Source organism: Copadichromis virginalis, linkage group LG17 (genome assembly GCF_057382275.1).
Source record: "Copadichromis virginalis isolate Kocher_CV1m ecotype Utaka linkage group LG17, C_Virginalis_male_GT1.1, whole genome shotgun sequence".
In the NCBI taxonomy this organism is placed as follows: domain Eukaryota; kingdom Metazoa; phylum Chordata; class Actinopteri; order Cichliformes; family Cichlidae; genus Copadichromis; species Copadichromis virginalis.
The window spans coordinates 23,499,739-23,523,827 of record NC_140634.1 but is presented as its reverse complement, the minus strand read 5'-3'; the positions used below and the strand labels follow the sequence as shown (position 1 = coordinate 23,523,827).

Here is a 24,089-nt window from a genome sequence, read left to right as displayed (position 1 = left end):
CCCATCAGGGGCGCAGAAGCCCCCACGAGGACAAAAATAAAAGCGCTGATTGTAAAAATAGCTTCACTTCCTTTTCCCGCAGAGCTGCCTCTCACACAGATCCTTAAGAAATCAGCTGATTTGACCTTCAGCTCCTCGGTGTGTGTGTTCAGACAGAAAATCGCTCCTGGACAGATTTCACTGTGTATTTTACTCCCTGAAACATTAAGGCTCAGATTTCCTGATGTGTATTAAAAACTTTTGGATTCATATTTAGAAACTGGCTAAGCATGTAGAACCTGCAGTACACTTTTTTTTTTTATTGTTTTATTTAAGTTGGTGTTAGTGTTGAATTCCTGGTTTGAGTTTACTTCCTGTGAGTACAGTTCCCCTGGCGTTTCCTCATCTGCTCCTCTCTCAGTTTTGTCTTTCTGTTTGTGTCTCAGGCTCAGAATGGTGTACTGCAGAACAGGCTTAAAGCCTCTTTTCACCAGGCTGAATCACCATGGCAACCTATGCTGGAGCAGGTTATGTTCAGAGTTTTGTTTAAAATCTGTGAAAGCTTTTTAACGCCACAGGAAAAAAAAAAGATTATTATCTCAGATGTTTACATTTATAAGTCGTCTCATGGCGAGATGTATTTATTTTTTTCCAATGGCGAGAACAATCTTCCGTTGGAAACCCACTGAATTGAGAATATAAAAAGTAAATGACTTTTAGTTTGAACTAAAGTGATTCCTTCGTCAGAGAGCGTCAGACCTGAACACACCGAGTCACCTTTTAATATTTAAATGTCTGCAGCGTTTTGGAGCTCTCGTGTGCAGCTGTCGAAATAAACAGCCTCACGCAGAGCTGTAAAACAAATGTTAATTTTAAGCCACCTAAAGCAGAGAAAGCCTGGTTATATTGAGCTTTGTTGGCAGCTTGCCCCTCTGTCTTCATGTTTAATGCCAGCATTGTTTAATGCAGCTTGGTTCGTTTTGGGTTACTTCCTGCTTTACTGAAGGTTAGCTTTGTGTCCTTTACCCGATTCCCTGACTATTCTCGCCTCTTAACTGTGTTCAGCTGCTGTTATGCCTCCGAGTGTTTTTAGATACTTATCTGTCTCCAGCGTCCTGTATTTGGGTCCAAACTTTGCAATTTTTAAGGAGTTCTAAACCTTTATTGGATGAGAACAGGTGAGAGGAGACAGGAAAGGAGGAAGAGAACTAAAGGAAGCCATCTGCAGCCTTTCAGCCTGCAGGTCGCTTGTTATTCTTTATATTATGAATAAATTTTTTCAAATTCCAATTTTATAAAATTTTTCGTGTTATTATTATAAATGAATAAAATCAGATGACTGTGGAGGGGTTTCTGCCTGAACACACAGTGCAGCTCTGATTTAAAGTTAAAAAATGTGCAACTAAAACCGTTTTTCTTCTCATACAATCAGAAGTTTCTTCCACATCTACAGAGCGACTGTGATCACGTTTCAGAGTGTGGATGACACCGGGGTCTGCTGACCTCAACACTGTAAGGTCTTCATGTTGTTATAGTGGTTCTGGTACCTGAGTTTTAACAGCAAACAGAGCAGTAAGAATTGTGGGTAATGTACAGTAATGTGGACGGATGGGTGACAGAGTGTCGTGGGCTGGATTTTCTCTGATGTAACACAGACATAAACACTGTCTCTGCTTAGTGCTCGGTTAAAGCGGTTTCATCTCTAGTCCTTCTCTGGGTTTTGTCTGTCTCTGCCCTCTTCGTCGTCCCCCTCTTTCTCCTCCTTGTCATCATCATCTCCGAACGTCTGCTCCTCCATGCTGATGAGGGAGTGTGAGCGAGCAGCCACCTGAGCTGCGAGGGCGGAGCTGAAGCTGAGCGCCTCAGAGCCGTGGATCTCCGTCAGTCTGTCCATCACAGAGACGGCGGAGACTTTAGGCTTCAGGAAGCAGTCCAGGCCGTTCTCCCCCTCCCCCTCCTCCAGGACGCCATCATACTGGTGCAGCTCTGACGCACCTCCTCCTCCTCTGCTGCAGACAGACGTTCCTCCCATCTCTGATTGCTCCACACCGCAGCTGAACTCTGTCACGGGGTCGGTGGAGGGGTTAGGCCTCACCCCATCGTGTCTTCCTTCCTGCTCCTTCTCTTCATTTCCAGCAGAGTGCTCTGATAGGTTGTTTCCTCTGTTGATGGCAGGTTCTCCTTTGTCCACAGATGTCAGATCGTCTGACGGCTGAGTGGAAGGGTCTGAACCCTCTGTGTGAACCGAAAGCCCCACGGCGGCTGCGAGAAAGAAAGAAAGACGTGGATGATTTCAGTGACATCTGCTGGTGGGGAAACTTGTAGGAATAATAATTATTTATTAGGCTCTGCTGCTAACTATAACATAACATTAATAAGGAACATTAGCTCAAAATTTGAGTAATAATTATTCGTTTTGCCTGCATGCATTTAAAAATGTACACGCAGATTTTATGAACTGTCATCCTGAGGATCAGTAGACGCGTTTTTCGAACGTCCAGTGCAGACCTTGGTCGCTGAAGAGCAGCTGCTTCCTCTTCATCCTCTCCCCCTCTGACGCACGGAAGCCCAGGACAGCTTTCAGCTCAGACAGGACGCGACGGGACTCCTCCCTCTCCCGCCGCTGCCGCTCCCGCTCCTCCGGTGACAACATGTCAGACCATGACCCTCTGCCTTCGCCATCAGAGTCCGAGTCAGACACGTAGGCCTCCCACTCCTGGTCGAATAAAAGAGTGGGAGAGGCTGACAACAGGGCAATAAGTCATCAGGGGAAGGGGCACGAGTTATACACATGGTTTCCTGTCCTGACAAAAAATACTCAACAATCGTGCTAAAAATAGCTTCAGATTTAATGTTAAACAGTCGACAGCTGATCTTACCAGCTCCTCCGGCACGGGGTCTCTGTCCAGGATCAGCGGGTAGGATGGAGGAGGATCGGGAACCTCAGGTGGAGGAGGACTGCACTGCTCCAGACCCTCAGCGCTGGCTACACAGAAAGATTTCAGACTAACATTATTGTGGGAAAGCAACAGTTTGGTCACTGTGCAGACAGCTGTGCTATGATTGGTCTATTTCTTGTCCTACAATGTGTTTAAGCAACTTCCTTCATGACCGGCAACAGTCTTGAGTCATGGTAAAGGAAGGAGGGATAAAAATAGGCCTGAAGTTACGTGAAACCACTGAGCTGATAACGTGGAAGTCACTGCGATGCCTTCACAGGTCGAACCTGACATTATGCGTTTGACCCGCCTCACCTGTACAGGCGTTGGCTCGTCTCAGCATGCGCTCCACCTGACTGATGGTGTCCTCCCAGCAGCCAGTGCTAGCCTGCATGTGTGGCTGCAGCTGGTGGAGCCGGTCGCTCAGGTCCTGGTAGCCCTCGAGCGTCAACTCCGTCAGCTCCTTGGACACCATCAGCTTCTCCAGGTCGTCCTCCAGGATGATCATCCTGATGATGACAAAGAAAGAGGTTCTTTATACACAATTTTCTTCTACAGGGAGTGCAGAATTATTAGGCAAATGAGTATTTTGTCCACATCATCCTCTTCATGCATGTTGTCTTACTCCAAGATGTATAGGCTCGAAAGCCTACTACCAATTAAGCATATTAGGTGATGTGCATCTCTGTAATGAGAAGGGGTGTGGTCTAATGACATCAACACCCTATATCAGATGTGCATAATTATTAGGCAACGTCCTTTCCTTTGGCAAAATGGGTCAAAAGAAGGACTTGACAGGCTCAGAAAAGTCAAAAATAGTGAGATATCTTGCAGAGGGATGCAGCAGTCTCAGAATTGCAAAGCTTCTGAAGCGTGATCATCGAAGAATCAAGCGTTTCATTCAAAATAGTCAACAGGGTCAACAGGAAAAACCAAGGCGCAAAATAACTGCCCATGAACTGAGAAAAGTCAAGCGTGCAGCTGCCAAGATGCCACTTGCCACCAGTTTGGCCATATTTCAGAGCTGCAACATCACTGGAGTGCCCAAAAGCACAAGGTGTGCAATACTCAGAGACATGGCCAAGGTAAGAAAGGCTGAAAGACGACCACCACTGAACAAGACACACAAGCTGAAACGTCAAGACTGGGCCAAGAAATATCTCAAGACTGGTTTTTCTAAGGTTTTATGGACTGATGAAATGAGAGTGAGTCTTGATGGGCCACATGGATGGGCCCGTGGCTGGATTGGTAAAGGGCAGAGAGCTCCAGTCCGACTCAGACGCCAGCAAGGTGGAGGTGGAGTACTGGTTTGGGCTGGTATCATCAAAGATGAGCTTGTGGGGCCTTTTCGGGTTGAGGATGGAGTCAAGCTCAACTCCCAGTCCTACTGCCAGTTTCTGGAAGACACCTTCTTCAAGCAGTGGTACAGGAAGAAGTCTGCATCCTTCAAGAAAAACATGATTTCCATGCAGGACAATGCTCCATCACACGCGTCCAAGTACTCCACAGCGTGGCTGGCAAGAAAGGGTATAAAAGAAGTAAAACTAATGACATGGCCTCCTTGTTCACCTGATCTGAACCCCATTGAGAACCTGTGGTCCATCATCAAATGTGAGATTTACAAGGAGGGAAAACAGTACACCTCTCTGAACAGTGTCTGGGAGGCTGTGGTTGCTGCTGCACGCAATGTTGATGGTGAACAGATCAAAACACTGACAGAATCCATGGATGGCAGGCTTTTGAGTGTCCTTGCAAAGAAAGGTGGCTATATTGGTCGCTGATTTGTTTTGGTTTTGTTTTTGAATGTCAGAAATGTATATTTGTGAATGTGGAGATGTTATATTGGTTTCACTGGTAAAAATAAATAATTGAAATGGGTATATATTTGTTTTTTGTTAAGTTGCCTAATAATTATGCACAGTAATAGTCACCTGCACACACAGATATCCCCCTAAAATAGCTCAAACTAAAAACTACTTCCAAAAACATTCAGCTTTGATATTAATGAGTTTTTTGGGTTCATTGAGAACATGGTTGTTGTTCAATAATAAAATTATTCCTCAAAAATACAACTTGCCTAATAATTCTGCACTCCCTGTATATGTTCTGCTTTGTTGCTATGGTGACCTGCTATCTCTGAATGGTACACGGTCTCCTTTTATTTAGAACGAGATTATTCAAGGTTTTCTCACTCGCTGAGCAGCGCTTTCAGGTGCAGCTGCAGGCTTCGGATGGAGGTGTGGAGGGTGTTGAGCTCTCGGCATTTCTCTCTGGCTCGCCCTGTCCTGTCGCAGCCTGTGGTCCTCGGCTGGGTCTCAAAGTGTCTGTGAAAGTCGAAGCTGCGCTGCACTTCGCCGAGACAGCTCGCCAGAGCGTGATGGAGGGGCTCGGTCACGGCGGAGATGGACCGGTAGAGCGGAGGAGGAAGAGGAAGAGGAGAGGAGGCGTCTTCTGTGGGTCTGATTTCCTCAGACTCCTCTACTCGGCTCGGAGAGAGGAGAAGGGCCAGCCGACGGAAACATTCGGAGCTTTGACCGACCCACAGCTGGAACAGCATCTGCATTAAGACAAGCCAATAAACCTGAGATAAATAGCTTCTTTCAGGCGTTCTTGCTTCGATATAACCAACACACTTCCTCTCTTTCTTCAGCACTGCTTCAGGCTTTTGAAAATCAGAAGCCAAAGTGAGGTCAGAGCATGAATAGACTTTTTTGTATCCTAGTTATTTATCGAGCTCTAAAAGGTTGAAGAAAATAAGCGATTTGGCTAAAAGTGTCCGAAAATGTGTCTGAAAATAAACAGGAAACAGAAAGTATATGGCAAAATTCATAATAACGACTGTTTTGGTTAACTGAAATCAGGATTATTTAACAGGGGGAGCAGAGATGTTATCAAAAATCAAAGATTTTTTGAATTTTAGAAAAAGAAACAGACGTCTTTAGGGGGGAAAAAAACTGTGCTTTTCCTGATTTTTGTGTTTTAATAATGAGTGGAAGCCAAAATTGTAAACGCAATGAGAATTTGATTAACTGCCTTTGACCCTTGGGCTTTACCTTCAAGGCAGGCAGGCTGTAGTCATCCGTAAGCTCCTGGGCCTGCTCGTCTCCCAGGTGTTCGATACCCAGGCCAAGCCCCAGCTCCTTCAGAGGCACCGCGGACACGTAGTTGGTCACATTATCGATCTCAGAGTTCAGAGGGAACGTTGATGGGCATTAAGGACAAGTGATAGAAGTGTGGAAAGTCTCTTTTGCATAAATACATAGAAGTTTATAAATTTCTCATTTTATATAGATCTGCGCGGATCTTTTCGAATAGTTTAAAGAGGTAGCCTTGACTGTCATCAAAGGAAGCTTTGGGATTTCCACCCACACCATCAAAGCCTCAACCTTCAAAGACAATCACATTTCCCTCAGATATGTGACCACGCTTTGATGACAACGATAAATTCAATTATGAGTTCGGTAAAGGACATTCAAATACTGAAGAGAAGAAACTGTCTAAATTCAAGCTCCTAAAAGCTTAAAAATCATGAAAATAAAGAATTCCCTGACAACAGCATCCACTCCCAGTTATCTCAGGTAAAGGATATGCCTTGAGCATGTGACAGGTGGCCCTGCGCGATGCCCTGAAGGCCGAACGCAGCGCCCGGTACAAGGCCTTCCTCAGTCCGATGAGCTGTTGGCCACGTAGCCCCGCCCCCGGCCCCGCCCTGCTAAAGGAGCTGGCCGCACTCACCCTGTCGAGCAAACTTGACAAGTGAAATGTGATACAACTGTGGAGACGTCCCAAAGAGGCAGGGGGGCAACACACAACACTGAACAACACATCACAGAAGACGAGACAAAGACACTGAGACGGGTTAGAAACGCTTTAGTGTCAGAAACAAGCAGGTGTGACAAGAACAGCTACGCAACTCAACACATCATCTTTTCTTAAATGAATCAATACTTGAGTATTAATCCAAGCTAGCAGCATGTAAATAGCTGTCCAAAGATAACCAAATCCATCCTCCAGCAGCTTTTGTGTAAAAAAGGTGGAGGCAAAAGAGGACCTCTGCAGGTCTGTTAGTCCTGGTTTATTGCAAAACACTACAATATAGTGATTAGAAGATGAAAATTAGAATATTTTACATATTTTAAACAAAGTTCTAGAAGCCGACGGACAACTTCAGGGAAAAAATAATTAGATAAACATATCACTTATATGGATGGGTTCAAAAATGACTCCACTTGGTCACTTAGGGGTTAAAAAAAGAAAACGCTCATCATCACTGACTCCAGTAAAATGTGGACACAGAGGAGTACACAGAGACATCAGAGGAAAACAATCAAGGCTGTGCATATATGTGTGCCCTTGTAATCCTCTGAAATGACTGTGTGTGATGGGATGCACTACCAGGAGCTCCACACTGTTCTTTCAACTTCCAAGCAGAAAAACCGAGCCGTTCAGAATAAAAGACCTGAAAAAGGGTGCTATCAGCAGGAAGCATCACTGATAAGTCAACCAAATGTCAGGCGCTGATAGTTTACAACTTGTTTTACAGTAAAATGTAGACTGTTCGAAAAGCTGTGAGTAACGTTACAATATTTGCATGTAGCATGTGAGCACATTTGTCAAATCAGCCATAGATATATATACACAAAGATGCCCTTTTATATTAAAAGAGTGCTTATATCTATGATTATTAGCTTCTAGCAGCTAAATAACCACCAGGCACAGTGAACTATGAATTTTTGCCAAAAGGCATTTTGTTTTACATTGTGATACTGATTGTTTTCCCCTTGTTTATTGACTGTGACATACAGTGCATCATGCCTACAGACAGACAGAGACCACAGTAGGCTAAAAATCAACGATTAACCAAGATAAACACAGAGGATAACTAATGGTTAGGACACAGAATTAGTTTAGCATAAACAGTCAAATATGGGACAACATTCTGTAAATGCCCACCTTAACTACACTGATCGATTGATGTGTGGGTGGATGTAAAACAAGCACACTTACAGGGTGAAACCTCTGGAGATGACTTCAGTCTCCTGCACCAGACGCAGGGCTTTTCGGGACAGCCCCGTCAGGGTCTTGCCGTTGTGAACCAGAGTCTGGAGCTGGGTGGCCCTGGTGTGGACAGCTCTCTGCATACGGCCCTGTCTCCACAACGTGACCATCCTCAGTCCCACCCAGCCCAGCAGGGCCAAGCCCCACGGAGCTGCAGCCAGCGACCACAGGCCCCCAGACACGGAGCAGAGCCCCAGCAGCACTGAGGCCAGGCCGACCAGCCCGGCCATGTCCCTGAGAGACGAGCACAGGGAGGAATTTTGACCCTGTCAACATTTATATGTACTGAGCCCGGATAAAAGGGCAACAATTTTACATGTCAGTGTTAGATTATTAGAGTTGGGGAGTACGTGGGAGTAAACGGCTGTGTAATGTCTTCTGTGGTTCTGGAGTCACATTAATTAAAGCTATAACGATCATGCACCACATCATCCTGTGTGTGATGCAATTTATATCTGCACTGGATTTTCTCCAGCATCAGCATTCATCAAACATTGTTAAATTCCTGTTTTTGAAGCTCTTTGATGTAAACCTCCCACTAAGATGCTGAATTTTCATGAATCATTAAAAATAATGAACACAGAGGTTCATTCTTGACCTCATAGAGACCTTTTCACTTAAAAGCTTTATGAAACATCAATTTTAGCCAAAAGAATTTTGAACTGTAAGAGCTTCATTGACAAACTAAGACTATTCACCTGTAAAACTTAATAATAGAGACTTTAAATGCAACCAGCTTTATAAAGACAATAATCCTTATTTATTTCCTGTCAAACTTTAGTGCGGCCCCTCACTTCATTGACCACTTGAAACAACACTCCCCTTAAAGGCCACCTGCCATTTAAGCCAGTTTTCCTATGATTGAAGGTGGCGCTTCTGTGCCAATGAAAGCCTACAGAATAGCTAAGTTTCATATGATAAGAATTTTGGTCAAAAAATTTGACATTTAGTTTTGTAGAAGATATCCAATACCTTGGATGCAAAAAAAGTCATTCAATATTTGTGAAAGGGAGTTCTCGACTGTCTGTTTCAAAGTGGCGTACCATAGGGAGGGCTTGGCGATGAGGCTCGGTCTAGGTAAGGTGTTCGCTCTGCGAGGCGAGCCAGAGGGTGAGGAGCCGAGGGTGAGCAGACTCGGGTCTAAGAGCTCGATCAGCTCCACGTCCTCCTGCAGCAGCACGTCCTGGTCCAGAATGCACCTGACCGAGTACTGGCCGAACATGCAGTCCTGCAGAGGGCAAAAAAAAAAGTTTATTTTAAAAAAACAAAACAAAAACAAACCAAACAAAAACACGAACTGTAGGCGCTGGTTTCAGTGCCAGTCTTCCTGCACCTACCAGCTTCTGGTCCAGCTTGCGAGATGCTGCCGCCTGGTGAAATGGGCTCCATCTCCATAAGGCCTCAGCCAGTCTCCATAAGCCCTGCATATTACACACAAGGGAAAGGTTTGGATCATTTAGGTCAGGATTCCATTCCAGCTTCATGCAATATTTTATCCCGCCAATAGTAAACAAAAGAATAAAAGTGAAATATCCCACTATGAATCACCTCTATGACTTTTTGTTTGCCAACATATTTATTACATTTTTAACACAAAACAAACAACTGATAGAAAACCTCAATCAGGACAACAAAGTACACAGCTATTATAATGAAAAAAAGGCTATATTAATTTAAAAAACACAAGAAAAACATCAATAAACAACCATTCTCTACTCTCCGATCCAAATACTTCCCTTCAAAAATTTCAAATTTAAGTGTGTCATTCAGTTCAGTGACTCAGATGCACTGGAAACCATTGACCTGCTGGATCACTGCTCTGCACCCACATGTCTTCAGACTGTTTTGGTTTGCTTCGAGTCCCAGAACGAGTGTGCAAACACACTTCCAAAAAAAAAAGGGAAAAAAAAGGAGTATCCCAGGAGACAAAGCCTTTCAGGCAACCACAATAAGTGCAATGTGTGTTTGTGAAACACCCACGAGTCTTTTATATCAGCACCAGGGCACGAAAGCCACACAACCACTTCACTTTGATGAATTTCTAGTTTAGCGTTTACACTTTCTGCCTCAACAAGACTACCTTTTATCCCTTCAAAATGCAGGCCGGACAGAGGAAAAGGACGGGCTCCTTTGATTCCAGAAATATGAAAAGTTTGTACGCCCTTCATTCGACACAATGCAGACACACTTCTGTTTTATTTCTCGCTTCCTAGGAGCCTGGATTCCTAGCACAGTAAAATATACGATTAACTGAGACGGCGAGCCTCTGGCTTTTTGGTATGTTGTAACGTATTTTTTCATGTGCAGCTAAAACAACAAAAAAACAAATCCAACCCGTGTACTAGTCATGAATGGGATTTTCTTTTCACTAATCTGCTTAGTGTTGCTTAGTGGTATCAGTGAAATGCTTTGTTAAAAAAAACAGGACTCATTTTGAAAGACGTTTTCGGCCTGGAGGCTTTGGTTCTTGTTCTGCTAATGTTACAAAAAAATGAAGGCCAGCCTGGAGATTAGCGTGATAACATTATCTGAAGTCTGCATGTGCTCCAGTTTACAGCAGAAGCAGGGGGTTATTGATCCGACATGGGCAGCCAGGCCACTCTGACCCTTTTTCTCTGGGGATGAAAAGAAAAAAATCCAAAGTGTTATTAGTCTAAAGGCTGCGGTCGTATTGATTACTGATCAGAGAGTGAGTCTAACCCATCACCATGTGTGCTGCCAGTGTGGACCACAACTCTGTTCACTCTGGTGTGGAAAGTATAATGAACACCTGAAATACCTATGGCTTCTGCATTAACAGCAACATGTAGTTCTCAGGTTACAGTGCAGGGTTTTCAGCTACGATGTACCTGTGGTGCAGATTTAACACAGAAGCATAAATGCACTGTTGACTGTCTCCGTGGCTGTGAGTCAGCTGCCTCCAAACGTGCTGCGTTTGCAACTTCTTAAATATTCTCCAGACAAGCAACCTCGATATAACAGCGATTAAAAACAAAACAAATTCTGAATATAGTAAAAGCAAAACCAAAACTAAAGATTTCCAACAATATAAGAACAAAGCTGAAATGACCAATCTAACTGAAGGTAAACTCAAAGCAAGCCTCAAAATGAAACTGAAAGAAAAGCTCATTTGAAAATGCAAAATTATAACAACTCTGGAAACACAGAAATAGATCAACCATTTAAACTGAGAAAATGTTTTTAAGAAGTTGGGACAGAGCTGTGTTTACCACTGTGCAGCATTCCCTCTTCTTTTAAAAACAGTCTGTAAACATCTGGGAACTAAAGAGAGCAGCTGCTGGATTTTTGGGGGAGGAATGTTGTCCTGTTCTTGTCTGATAGATGATTCTAGCTGCTCAACAATCCTGGGTCTTCTTCTGGGTATTTTTCCCTTCACGATGCTCCAGAAGATCTGGATTACAGGCAGACTAGTTCAGCACTGTGACACTTCTACTATGATGCCATAGTGTTGTAACAGCTTCAGTATGTGGCTCAGCATTGTCTTGCTGAAATATGAAAGGCCTTCCATGAAACAGACTGGAACTTGGTGAACTTCTTTAATAAGAAACTCTGCCTTACTCAGATGCTCTTTCTCATTCCCAGCCATGTCACTGACCTGTTGCCAATGAACTGAATTATTTGCAAAATGTTCCTCAAGCTGTTTCTTTTTAGTACAACTTCCTTTTCTAGCCTTTTGTTGCCCCCATCTCAACATTTTGACACATGTCGCTGTCATCAAAATTTTAAATTACTTTATTTTTCCTAAAATGTTCAATTTTCAAGGTTTAAACATTAGATGTGCTATCAATGTTCTACTGTGAATAAAAAAGGCTTTATGAGATTTTACAGCACCCAACTTTTTTAGAACTGGGGTTGTATTTGGACCTATAATTAAAGTAAGGAAGCACAGTAAAGAAGTAGCTGAGAGGGAAGCATTATTCATTCATCAGTAGTGTAACTTCGGGAATAATGCCACCTCAAAAACCGAATAAACAAACAGCTTATTTTTCAGAATCTTTAAACACGCTGTGCGTTTACCCCGTGTTAGGGTCAGGATTTTACTGTAATGAGATCTGTCTATGTGGTCGAATCGTTTTTGCTTGAGCTCCAGCTTTATCTGGACTCCAGGAAACGGATCACGGTGGAACAACCAAAAAGCTTTCCTGCCTGATCTGAGTCCCTCATCCTCCTTGACTCCTTAGAACAACAGTGCACAGCAGGGAGGAAGCATGACACATACGGAAAGTTCCTGAACACCATTTCCCATTTCAGGAGGAGGGGAGGCCGAGTCATGTTGTCCTGAGCTTCCCATCCTCAGACTGAATCACAGGCCGCTTCAAACCGCAGACGTTTACGGTTAGCATGATGAAAGTACCATTAAAAATTCAGGAGTTTAAATCTTTTAATTGCAGGGGGAAAAAAAGCATGTAGCACACATGTGATCATCAGCACACACACGCAGGCTGTAAACGGATGCTCACAGAGGCAGGAATTACGTCAGGCGGAAAGCAGCATGTCGGTAATCGTATTCAGGCGTTCTCTTCTGAGAATCAGAGCAGCAGCAGGGAGAGAAAAATATACCTGAATCAGTGTGCATGAAGCCCTGCTCTCAATGTCTGTCCAAAGTGAAACATATAAACACAACTCACGCAACCGCTGTCTGTGGACGACTGCGTGTCAATATGTGTGAGGAGTCAATATCCAGATCAATTACTTTCTGCCTGACTGCACAATCGTGCACACATGCTGCCCGCTCAGGGCTGCAGAAAACATGGTTAGAGCAATAACCTAACCTGATGAGGGCTTGTTTGACAATGAAGAAGATGTTTTATATGACCTAAAACTTAATGTGCAGCCTATCTGAGCTCTAACAGAGAGCTGGTGTCAGAAACTGATCCACGTAAAGCACGCTGCAGTGTTTGGCTCGTAACATGTTCTGAAGGGGCAAACAGATTTTTCTCAGTATTTCTTTTTCGGCTCCATTGTTATTAATGTTAATAAGGATATTGTTAAATCTTATTGCTATTGCTATTTTTTCAGTAATTACAGGCAAATAAATGGACAGGTTCCACCATCTGAACAGTTTATATCTAATAAAAAAAATTAACCTTTTAATACCTTAAAGATCTTAACTTTTTTCTCATTTTTCACTATTTTCAGACACTTTATAGACCAATGAATAAATGAAATGATCCAAAAATAAAACAAGAAATATTATTGTTGTTATTAATTTATGTAACAGATTTAATATACATGTAATTTCTTGTGTTTTATGTAATGTATTTTCCTTCTATGGATCATGATTATGCAATAAAGATTAACTGACTGTAAGGTCGGAGCTGGATGTCAAGCAGTCTCTTGCTTATAAATTTATTTTAAGCTGAATCTGTGTTCCATTCACTCAACCGTGTAACAAATTTTTGTTTAACAAATGGCCAGAAGTGAGATTACAAAAGCACAGACTACTGTTAATTTGTGCATTTATTTCATTTTCAGACATTTTATAGACCAATCAACCAGGTAAATAATCCACAAAAAAGAAATTAAGAATTATTCCTAAACTCAAATATCCTATTTTAAAACTAACTTAACATTGGATTTTAGTCTGACTTTGTAAGATTTTTTCCACAGAGGAATAATGCAAAACTGTTTTTTATACATTTTAAACAAACTAATTATGTTCTTCAGCTAACAAACACATTGCTTCAAAGATCCCTGTGGTTTTTTCCCACCCTTTTTGAAGAACGAATAACTGCTTTTATGTTCTTTGTCACTCATGGATAGTGTTTTTTTAATAACAAGTTCTATCTACAAAGCCTTTTATTGTATTTTAAGATCATGTCTTTGTCTGGTTTGTGTGTCACTTGGGAGCAATGTGTTAGAGGTTTGATTTAGATCAAGTGGTTGTTAGTGTGTCGTTTCTGGGAGAGGATGTGGGGAACTCACTGAGGTTTTCTGTGGGTCTCCACCGGGAGAGGTGAGGTCTCCCTCTTGCTCGCCATATTCCTCCTCCTGTGATGCTGTCGGACATGCCTCAAAGTCTGTGTGCCCTAGATCCTGCAGATACTGGAAAAGAGGAGAATTCTGCAAAGAGAGAAAGAAAGAGACCGGTTAAGGAGGAGGGGGGAAATTGCATAAAACAGAGCCGGACGGATGAAGACTGGGAGAAGGAGAGGAAATGTGATGATTAGATTAATCAACTGGATTCAGGGTGAGCTGACACTCATCCCGATTTTTGTCCCAGTTTGTCTTGCCGTGAATAAAAAGACGAGGGAAAGGCAGAGACTTTCCCTCAGCTGAGTCTCTACCCTCTCTCCCATGCACCTTCTTCTCTACTCTGGGAGGATGTGAATCTGGAAATCATCTCACACTCACACAGATGTCAGCAGGCACCTAGTTCTTCTCTCCTCAAGTCTAAGCACAAGGTGTCATGTTATAATCCTTTCCTGTCAGAGAGGTATAAACAGAGGTATTGCTGCCTGCTTTAAGAAAGCTCAGAAGCAAATCAGCCATGCAGAAAGCAGAAAAATATCCCCCTGCTAAAATTTGCCCAAACGATGTCTGACCCAGTTCTCCCCAGCTGCTCCTCTGCTGCAGCTCTGATAAGCCAACATAAAAACGCATATAGCACCAGCCTGCACAGACGGTTAAACAAATATTAACTGCCACTCACATGCATGGTCACACGAAGTCGCAGCTCATGTTGTCATCATCCTGGATGCAGAGGTGTGTGTGTCATTTTTCAGAACCGACGCATTGGACGTGGTCATCCCCACCCCACCTCTTAGTAGTGATGAAACACCAACAAACAATGCGCACAACTAGCCCGGCTCAGCCCCTTCTCATGACCACCAAAGCTCCTTGGTAGGAACACGGTTAAGCAGCCAGCCAAATATGTGGAAATGCTTAGGATTGGCAGTGCATGGCAACGGGGCAAACGGCAGGACTGATAGCTAGCTCGGCTAGCTAATGAATTGGGCTCGTAGCTCCTATATTTAGTACAGAACTCGAGCGGTATGACAAAGCATCGGCTGCAAGTTTTGCTAATAAACAGGGGTGGTAATACGTACCTCAAACACCACATCTTCATCAAACTCCTCAGTCATTGCTCTCCGCCATCAACACGCAGCCCGTTTAGCATTCTGAAGTTGTAGGCAACAGTAATCAGGGTAGGAGCAGCGGCTGAGAAGTTAGTTGTTAGCCGGTTGCTAAAGCTCGCCTACAACTTCCATAATGCCTCTGTGTCTTCCAAACGCCGAAAACGAACGTTCGGCTCGATACGCTTTAGAGAGCCTCAGGTGGTCACGAGCGGTAGTGTGGTTTCCCATCCGTTAATGCAAGGGGGCACAGGAGAGTGAAGTTTTCGAAAATTAGCGCGCAAAAAAACGGAAGTTATCTTCAAAATAAAATGCTTCATGTTTTTAACACTGTAGAGTGCTAAGATTTTAAGTAAAACAACTGCAATTGCGATATATTTCAATGGACTCGTATGTTTGAAGACAATGTGCTAACATACACGCTTTACTTCACAATTTAATTTTCTATACGTCTTCTTTGAAATGTAATGTATTTTGTAAACTAGGACCGGAAATCTGTTGTTTGCTATGTCCAATTTTAGATTTACACAGTTGGAGGAAAAGCACCGTGGCTGAAAACTTGGAAAAATGGGAAAAGTAGCAGGCATTAAGACTTTATCCGCGCATCCGCTGGCGAGATAAGGAACCACAGAGATGTATCTGCATGTTTCACCCACGGAGCGGATTTCACGCTGACAATAATGTCGAAGGAGGAAAAAACGCAGATTTCCTCGCAATTCCATTGAAAGTAAATTTACTCATGGAGAGAGGAGCAAGTCGGGAGTCATGAGCACAGGTTTGTGTCGTGGGGGAGCTGAAAAAAAATCTGCTTTGCAAGCGTATTTTGTGGCAATAAAAGTACATGTAATGTCTTTTAGTTTTATTCGTGATACTTTTTCAGAAAGAAATGGTCAATTTCCACGCTGTAGCTGTCGGTAGCACCACTCTATTTTTATCCAGCCAGAGTTAATTACAGTTTTTCTTAATAACAGCTTCCAAAAAGACATAAAGGTGAACTGTTCCGACCTCAGTTTGAGTGCTTTGTAAAAACTCAGTGAAAAACAGCAGTTTCTTTTTGTTATCTAAACCTCTGTTGCAGCTGGAGGGGGTTAAATCCTTTGTCTCAAAACATCTGTCCTGCTGTTCCTGAAACATGTCGGACTTAATATCAAGCTGCAGCCCAAACATTTCACGAAAAGCAGCAAACATGTCTCTGGATGAAAGTCTTTTCATTTTATTTGGGGGTTATACTTTTTAAACGTTTTAATAAATATGCCCGGCGTTGCCTTATAGAACTAAACATAACACCAGATTCCGTTTTAAAACATGCGAATTTAAAGTTGCTTCTTTAATAAATATGGTTGTGTGTCTTCCAGAGTGTAGTTTATGACTTTACATGCTGTTGTTGCATACGCTGACAGATTCGGCTCATAGATAAAACAGAAAGAAACAATAAAATTAAAAGTTGTGTATCCACACTCTTCTTACCAACACCGCCATCCATCGTGGGGTTTTTCTTAAGTTTGGGTGAAGCACTTCGCAAAGTGTACGCTTACTAACATGAAGTGTGCGCCGAATTGAAGGGTGGTTCTCGGTGATCAGAAAAAAATTCAATCACTATTTATTAGTAGTTATTACTGGTTGCAGTCACAGTGAATTAATGTTTTGCGATGTTTTTGAAGGGAATTTGGTTGGAGTCAGGCTTTCAGCTGCAACCGGAGAGCGGTTTTCGATCGTTGGCCTTTTCCGAAACATCCGCTCGATGACTCGACTTCTCGTGGTGTCGGCCAGCCAACAGTTTGAACCAATAGAGTGGAAAATATAGCCTACAATCCTAAACCAGAGGTTTTTTTTTTAAATTAACGACTATACTTTTTTTTTCTATTTTAACCTTTATTTAATCAGATTATTTCCTAATAGGATTAGGAATGCTAAGCAAGGATTTTTTTCAGGAAAACAAACTGTCATGAAGAAGAGTAGGAAATGCTCTTGAGTACACAGGTCTATCGACAAATAAGAATAAACTGTGACTTATTTAAGGAAAAATTGGACCAAGAAGAGATAATACAGTAAACGCCAAGGTTATTATAGTGAACTGATACAACATTAAATGCAAAGAAATCTGGTCCAGCCATACCAAATATGTCAGAAATTAAGCATGTTTGAATCAAATAATCTAGATTTGCTGCCACCTTCAAACATTAGCTACGTCAGTTCACACTCATGAGTAAATACTTTGTTATAACGGGGAAGATGGTGCAAAATAGTTGAAAATTACTCATTTCCTATCTTCGCCCTGTCAGTGACCTTGTGACCTGAGCTTGCCTGTGCTTACATTAGAGGAGGCATGGCTTTTGTGTCTGACACTCCCTCTCTTTCTAACACACAGGTGTAAAGAAGCCTCCATTAGCTCCCAAACCTAAACTCCCCGTCACTACCAAACCTTCACCCCCACCCGTCGCTCCCAAACCGGGACTCATTTGTCAGCCTTTGGCGGTCTCCCAGCCCTCCCCTTCCACTCTGAAGAGGGCAAAACCGGCTGTTGCCCCCAAACCATGCATCCCCAAATACTCTGTTGCCTCTTCTCCCCTGGTTTCACCCCCGCCGCCACCCAAGCCTGCTGAACTGCTTATCCCATCTCAGGAACAGCAGGAGGCTTTTGATGATGGCCTCAATCTTCTCAACTCCAAAAACGGGATATTATCTGAGGCTAGCAGACGTGAATCGGATTACATCATTCCCACCTGCTCCTGTGGGCTCCGGGACTGTGCACAGTGTCAGCCCCTGGAAAATGGGAGCACATCTGAGGCTGGGGGACATTCACACAAAGAGCTGTTAGAGAATGGCGTTTCCAAAGAGGGGTTCGTGGGGTCAAAGCCACGAAAGGGTGGAGAAAATCAAGAGGAAGATAAGGGTGAAAGTGTGCAGATTAGCAAAAAGCCCAGGGGTAAACCTCAGAGACAGAAACACCTTGATAGGGGACCGGTAAGCAAGGAGGTACAGAGGACTAAGGAGCAGGAAGTAACTTTAAAAAATCAGGAAAGCCCTGCTGCTGAGCTCGATGTCTCTAAAGTATCGACGGAGGCCCAAAACACACACTTGAAGTCAGCCTGTGATGTCATAGGTGGCATCATTGTCTTCTCAAGCATCTCTCCTCTTGAATTGCCTACAGAGTACTCTGAAAGCAGCAACACTGTCAGCAGAGTGTCTCCTACCCAGTCACACCCTGATCTGCAGGTCCCCGCTGCTCCTAGCAAGCCTCTCCCAGTCCCTCAGCCTCGTAAACTTAAAAAGCCGGCGTTGGTGAGGCAGGATGGTCTGGAGGGTGGTGCTCAGGAGCAGTTTGTGGAGGAGCAGAAACAAAGAACTGAGATGAAGGAAGCTGAGGGGAAACTAGCTGCTCTGTCTCTCAGTACAGAGAGCGAGGAGCTCAAACCGGATGCGTGTGATGACAGTTCACCCCCAAAAGACTCAGGTTTAGGAGACGATGAGGCTGACGCGCCTGTCCCGCCTCCTCGGCAAACCTCTCTGTCACCTCATCTCCACAGGTCATTTCGCATAAACCCCAATCTTAACAAAAACAACTCCCACTCCTTAGACCTACTCTCACAGCCCGACTCTGTCAGCCACAGTAAAGAGGGTGAGGCGCGCCGGGCCGAGGAAGATGAGGAGGATGGGTACGGCGACTTTGAGCGGTACCCCATCAGTCATAGCCTCCCTAAACAGATCAAACTCAGCTGTCACCCTCCTCTGGCGAACGACAGGAAAGCCTTCTCCGCTGAGGAGGAACAGTCGCCGAGGGCACCGCCAAGAAAACCGCAGAGACACAGCCTGCCCGCACCTCCTCCACCCTCCATCTGCCCTCCTGCACCTCCACATGCTAACACCCCAATGAGGGAGCTGCCCGCTCCTCCTCAGGAGAAAACAAGCTGGCGCTTCTCGCGACCCTACGTGACCTTCTTCAGTCGACAGATCCCCACCAGGAGCAGCGTGCCGCCTAAGAGTCGAGCCCCGGTGCTGGGGGGCAAGCAGAGGGCGCAGTCTTTCTCTGCAGCTGACCTGGCAACCCGGGCCAACTCTCCAAAGAGGAGCCTCTCTTTCCGGAAGCTGCTGGAACTCCGGCTGTCAGTGAAGATGCTGCCAAAGCTGCTTGCCAAGGGAGGGCAGTCCCTGGACTGCACCAGCGTCGAGTCAAACCGGGGCAAGAGGAGCCTGGAGAGGCCCAGTAGCTGCATAGGGGAGGCTGATATTTGCGGAGAAGGCATAGAAGGCTTGGCGGAGTATGAGAACGTCCCGCTCTATGAGGAAATCCCGGAATACATGAATCTGCCGTTTCACAGTGCCAGGCTGGGCTGGCCTCATGACCCAGATGCAGCTGATGCAGACATCTACGAGGTGCAGGATCCATACCACAGATGTCAGGAACATGAGTATGAGAGGTACGCTGCTTTGTTAATCAATTTTTTCTCAGCTATTTGAGTTGATAGAAGCAGTTTAAGAGAGAGTCAGAAAGGTGGAGGGAGAAGGAGTCGGGGTGGTGACACAGTTGTTTTTCTGTTTATCTTTTTATCTCTTGTATACTGATTTTGTTGATAGCCAATCACTGCTACCAATCTCAGTCTGCATGCTCTTTAAAAAGATATTTTAAATCTCAAGAGTCAGATTTTCCTGGTTCACTGGAGTTTAGGGATCAAACCCAAGCCACTGCAGAGGACTCGGACTCAGTACACACTCTAACAAGTGAGCCTCATGACCGTTTATTTCTGATTCTGGTCATTTGGGGGATTTATTTTAGAAGGATTAAAGTAGGTTAATCCTCAGCAGTTTAGCTCTTCTAGCCCTCAGGAGGGCTGGTTAAGATCCTAAAGCACGGAGGATGAAAAGCTACTAATTTATCTTGTTATTCCTAATATCTTTGCTGTATTTATTCAGATGACAAAAACGTGGTTGTTTATAAATGATTAACAACAGAATGATATAGGGTTAGGGTTAATTTAATTATTAACCAGTGAAATCAGTACATGTATTGATTTCTTTGGTCAGTAATGTAAGGTCTCCAATTATAATACAAACTGTGTACTCCTGGATTCATATCTTTGCTTTCAATTTCAATTTACCTGCAGGCTGACGGCAGCACTTTGACACATTTAAACTCAGACTGCTGCCATCACAGTATTTTGTTTATATTTTTAAAAACTATCTATTTGTATTTTTACTCAATACAGGAATGATTAACAACACCCACAAAACATTTTAAATAAAACAGAATTTTCCATAAAATGCAGCAGCTCTGTTATGCTTTATGTCTGTGACATTTCTTTACTCCTAATTCTTCATCCTGTATTTAGCGGTGACTTGTACAAAAATCATGTTGTGGATACAGATTTTGGTGAAGTTACATACATGACATGTGAAATAAATGCAACCAGAGAACATAACATCTCATTCGTACTAGGATAGTGAAATTAACATAACATAGAGGAAAATCATAAGAATTGGGATTTAATACAATCTTTTTTTAAAACCGTAGAGATGCTAATAATCGCTGTGTGTGTGATGATGCTTGTGAAAAGTTTCATTCAGACTAGCTCAAGCGTTAACTACTTTCAGGACCTCCCCAAGGACATGCCCACGTGTTTTAGGTCCTGAACCTAAAAAATGTATAAATCTATTTACAGCTTTATAAAAACTTTATCAAGTCTTATCATGTTTGGAAAATGAATTCGTTGTAATTGTACAAAAACCGTACAAGAAATGGTTACACGGTTATATAAGATCAAATGTACATTATTGATGGGATATCAATATTTAATTGGAAAATATCACTGCTGTCAGTGTTAATCTCGTTAAAATTACTTTAATGCCATAATTTATTTAACCGCATTAACACGGCAAATCTCCATTAGCGAGTTAACGTGGATCGCCCCGTGCGTTAACGCGTCAACGTGTTAGCGCCATGCAGCTCATCACATGCAGAAGTATGTGGTCTCAGACTAAAATTCTTATTAGTTTTTGTTTAACTGTGAAATATTAGGTTCACAATCACATTCAATAGAAAAGCAGAAAGTTCTAAGTATTTATCTCTATTGATTAAAATAATTTTTTTAATCCTCTTTTTTTCTATTAGCTCTTTTTTCCTCTCTTTCATCATCTTTCTGAAGTGATACTGCAGAGTAAAGATGTTTTATAGTGTGAGATAAGAAGGGCATCTTTATACCAGGAACAATGGCATGCTTTTCTTTGTCCATGTGGGAAAAAAGGACCTGCAAATTGATGTAGCGAGCTTTTATTACTGTCCTGTAATACCAGGTGAGCCACAGCTTCATTGCATGAACCGCCAGTGTGCAACAGGTTGGACAGGTGAAACGAGCGATTTGTGTTCAAGAGCATGTGAAAGTCAGCCTTTGAGGCAGTCAGACATTGAATTTGAATAGAGCATTGATGTGCAGCAGGTCAGGCTGTTTTCCTGTGGGTTATTTTCAGTGGCCAGGGCAGGAAATGTCTGAGAATCGCAGAAACGCCACACAGCTCTCTAGAACAGGGAAAATAAACCTCTAGCAACCACCAGCCTCCTTTCTCCTCCTCTGCCTGCCCGCCCTCGCACCATGTTTAGCCTCTTCTTAACCTCATCACTCCATTTTTCTCCTTTGCTTGGCTGAGTTTGTTCTCATGCTGAGTACATGCTAAATAATTTTCACACTCGTGGAAAAGCAGAGTTTGCAAAAAGAGCCACATAAGAGATGTTTTAAAGAGAAGTATTTATGTAATAAGAAGTATAAAAAATGAAAAAGGTAGACAAATATGGTACATGAATTATTTTGGAAAGATTAACAGCTAGGGAGTAGGGACTAAATTATGACAAAATGCCCTCGAGCAAGTTTGCAGTTCTGGACAAAACTTTACATGCACTCAGCATTGGTGTAAATGTCATGGTAATTTGGGCTTCTAGTTATTTATTTGAACTATTCTTTTTCCACAGTGGAATGTTAGTACAGTAAGCATCTTCAATGAATGTAAAAAAACAAGAATTAGGTGCACAAGTTTGAATTTAATTTCGATTTTCTCTAATCAGCTTTTGGCATAATTCTGGTTGGATATTTCGCCACTCGTCTTGGTAAATTTTTCGTAGGGTTTGTTTAAGATGGTTGGTTTCCTGGCGCAAACCTGGCTTTTAAGGATATGCAAAACATTTTCAGTAGTGTTGAGGTTAAGGCTTTGGGAAAGCCTTTGTTTGTGGGATTGGTGTCCAGGTTTCCATTGTCTGGCTGTTGATCTGAGGTGAACTTAAATAATTTGGAAGTAGTCCTCCTTCTCCGTAATTCCATCCAGTGGAAATGTAGCTGGGTAATTATGTCATTGGCATCGGTGAGCCACTGTCAATATGTGACATATTGAAATCGCGTTTGAATTTCCGCTTGTTTTTTGCTTTCACTTTGCAATCGCGCGAACTGTGAACTGAGAGCGACGGTACTGATTGGTGAGTGACGATAATTTGCGCACCAATTCCTCTGACATCGTCTTATCAATCGTTAGCTTACTGTGCAAACATGAAAAGTGAACTCTCCCGCAGCAAGCTTAAACATGTGAGAGGTTGATCGCGCAGAGAATCGCTGAGCGTTATGTGAGTGCGGCAGGATATATATTTCAGTTCTGCTGAGCCAAATAAGACAGGTCAGGGTGAAGAAGTGACAGCCAAAGAAAAGCTTACCACAAAACGGAAAAGTTATGACAAATCAGACTATAAGGCAAAAAGAAAGTGCAGCTTTATGGTTTCATGGACAAAAGAATTTCTGTGGCTGCAATATGACGAGCTAAATAACCAGGGCTGCACATAAGTGGTTCGCAGGTGCTCATTCGCTGTCAAAATAAAAAACGCGCACAAGATGAGAAGTTGCAACGCGTGTTTGCGTACATAAGATTTTCTGGAGGAGGACAGACATTTGTTTAGAACTCTTAAAGATGTCGAAGAAGCTCCTTTAAGCAATTACTTTGGTGTTCCTCTACCTCCAAAGAAATGTCAGAAGGAGTCCGAACCACAAAAGAAGCGCGTATTCTCGGAAAAGTGGTTGCAGGAGGTGAGCTGGCTTCAAACAAATGATGAACGCACAGAGATGTGGTGCGGAATGTGCCGTGAAAATCCCACTCTAGCGGACAAAAACAGTGCCTTTTTGCAACTTCTTATCTGGTGCACGTCTTTTATTTTGACAGCGAATGCGCACATGCGGACCACTTATGTGCACCCGTGTAAATAACATAATGTTCTGCCGGGTGTGTTGTTGGTTAAAACATCAATCAAAAAAATTGCTCTCTTTTTTATTCGGGCTACTTAAATTTATTTTGGGCTACCAAAAACTGAAGAGTCCCTGCCCGAAGGGCTACCAGGGATTTTGAAATTTTGCGAGCCCTGTAACCTCTAGATCACAACCATTAAAATGACGACTGTAGGACAGGGTCCTCAGCATATATCATGTCATTGGGACCACATTTTCTAAAATGTGATTGCTTTTAGGGTGTCATTAGCCTTGATAACTTAGAAACTTCATGTGTTTTTAAAGGAAAAATCAGGATGAGCTGATTGTCATCTGGGAATAAATTGTGCTAATTGGTAAAATGCTCAACAATCTAGCTAGACATATATAAAAAAAAACATAAAACAGGGGTCCCAGAATTGAGCCCTGTGGGACACCACAGGACAAAGTAATTAGAGTCTCCAACAGAGGCAATGAGCCTTTTATCTAAGCCCTTTATCCAGGCCTTGTGCCTGTTTCCTCTGTTCATACAGGTGATCATGTCAGGTCACCTTAGCTAACGCTGAGGTAAACTGTTGTGAAAGTGGTCTTCTAAACAATTAAGATGTGCTCTGCGTCTTAATTCTGTCTGGTATGCAGAGCAGTCTGCCGGGTGTTTGTGTGTCAGAGAGGAAAAAAGAGGGAGCGAGTGAATCTGTAGTGTTTCCCAGGCATCCGAGCCTGTTAAGTTTATGTAAGTAGCCCCGGGCTGTAAACAAGTGGCGCTCTGTGCCTGACCCAGTATTCTG

The 24,089-nt window shown here is 43.1% G+C and overlaps 2 protein-coding genes across 4 annotated transcripts in view; one reads left to right on the top strand and one right to left on the bottom strand.

Moving 5' to 3' along the window:
- Nucleotides 1-315: 315 nt before the first annotated feature.
- On the bottom strand, nucleotides 316-15,606 carry vezt (vezatin, adherens junctions transmembrane protein). 3 transcript variants are annotated; one of them, XM_085436418.1, is made up of 12 exons: nucleotides 15,047-15,606; nucleotides 13,923-14,060; nucleotides 9,314-9,397; nucleotides 9,020-9,204; nucleotides 7,926-8,210; nucleotides 6,509-6,666; nucleotides 5,972-6,120; nucleotides 5,111-5,475; nucleotides 3,234-3,427; nucleotides 2,859-2,965; nucleotides 2,488-2,695; nucleotides 316-2,241 (listed from the first exon to the last, which is right to left on the bottom strand). In XM_085436418.1, exons 1-12 carry the CDS (start codon nucleotides 15,080-15,082, stop codon nucleotides 1,682-1,684), a joined length of 2,469 nt encoding a protein of 822 aa, XP_085292544.1. In that variant the 5' UTR covers nucleotides 15,083-15,606; the 3' UTR covers nucleotides 316-1,681. The 3 variants fall into 3 exon arrangements, with proteins under 3 accessions (XP_085292544.1, XP_085292545.1, XP_085292546.1); XM_085436419.1 differs by having other exon boundaries at nucleotides 6,509-6,654; XM_085436420.1 differs by lacking the exon at nucleotides 15,047-15,606 and adding an exon at nucleotides 14,650-15,001.
- A 7-nt stretch (nucleotides 15,607-15,613) lies between these two features.
- The window catches only part of fgd6 (FYVE, RhoGEF and PH domain containing 6), a 39,806-nt gene continuing 31,330 nt past the window's right edge, over nucleotides 15,614-24,089 (top strand). The window contains exons 1-2 of the mRNA XM_085436417.1: nucleotides 15,614-15,848; nucleotides 17,442-19,491. Of these exons, the coding sequence (XP_085292543.1) occupies nucleotides 15,839-15,848; nucleotides 17,442-19,491 (2,060 nt within the window). The 5' untranslated portion in view covers nucleotides 15,614-15,838. The remainder of the gene's footprint in view (nucleotides 15,849-17,441; nucleotides 19,492-24,089) is intronic.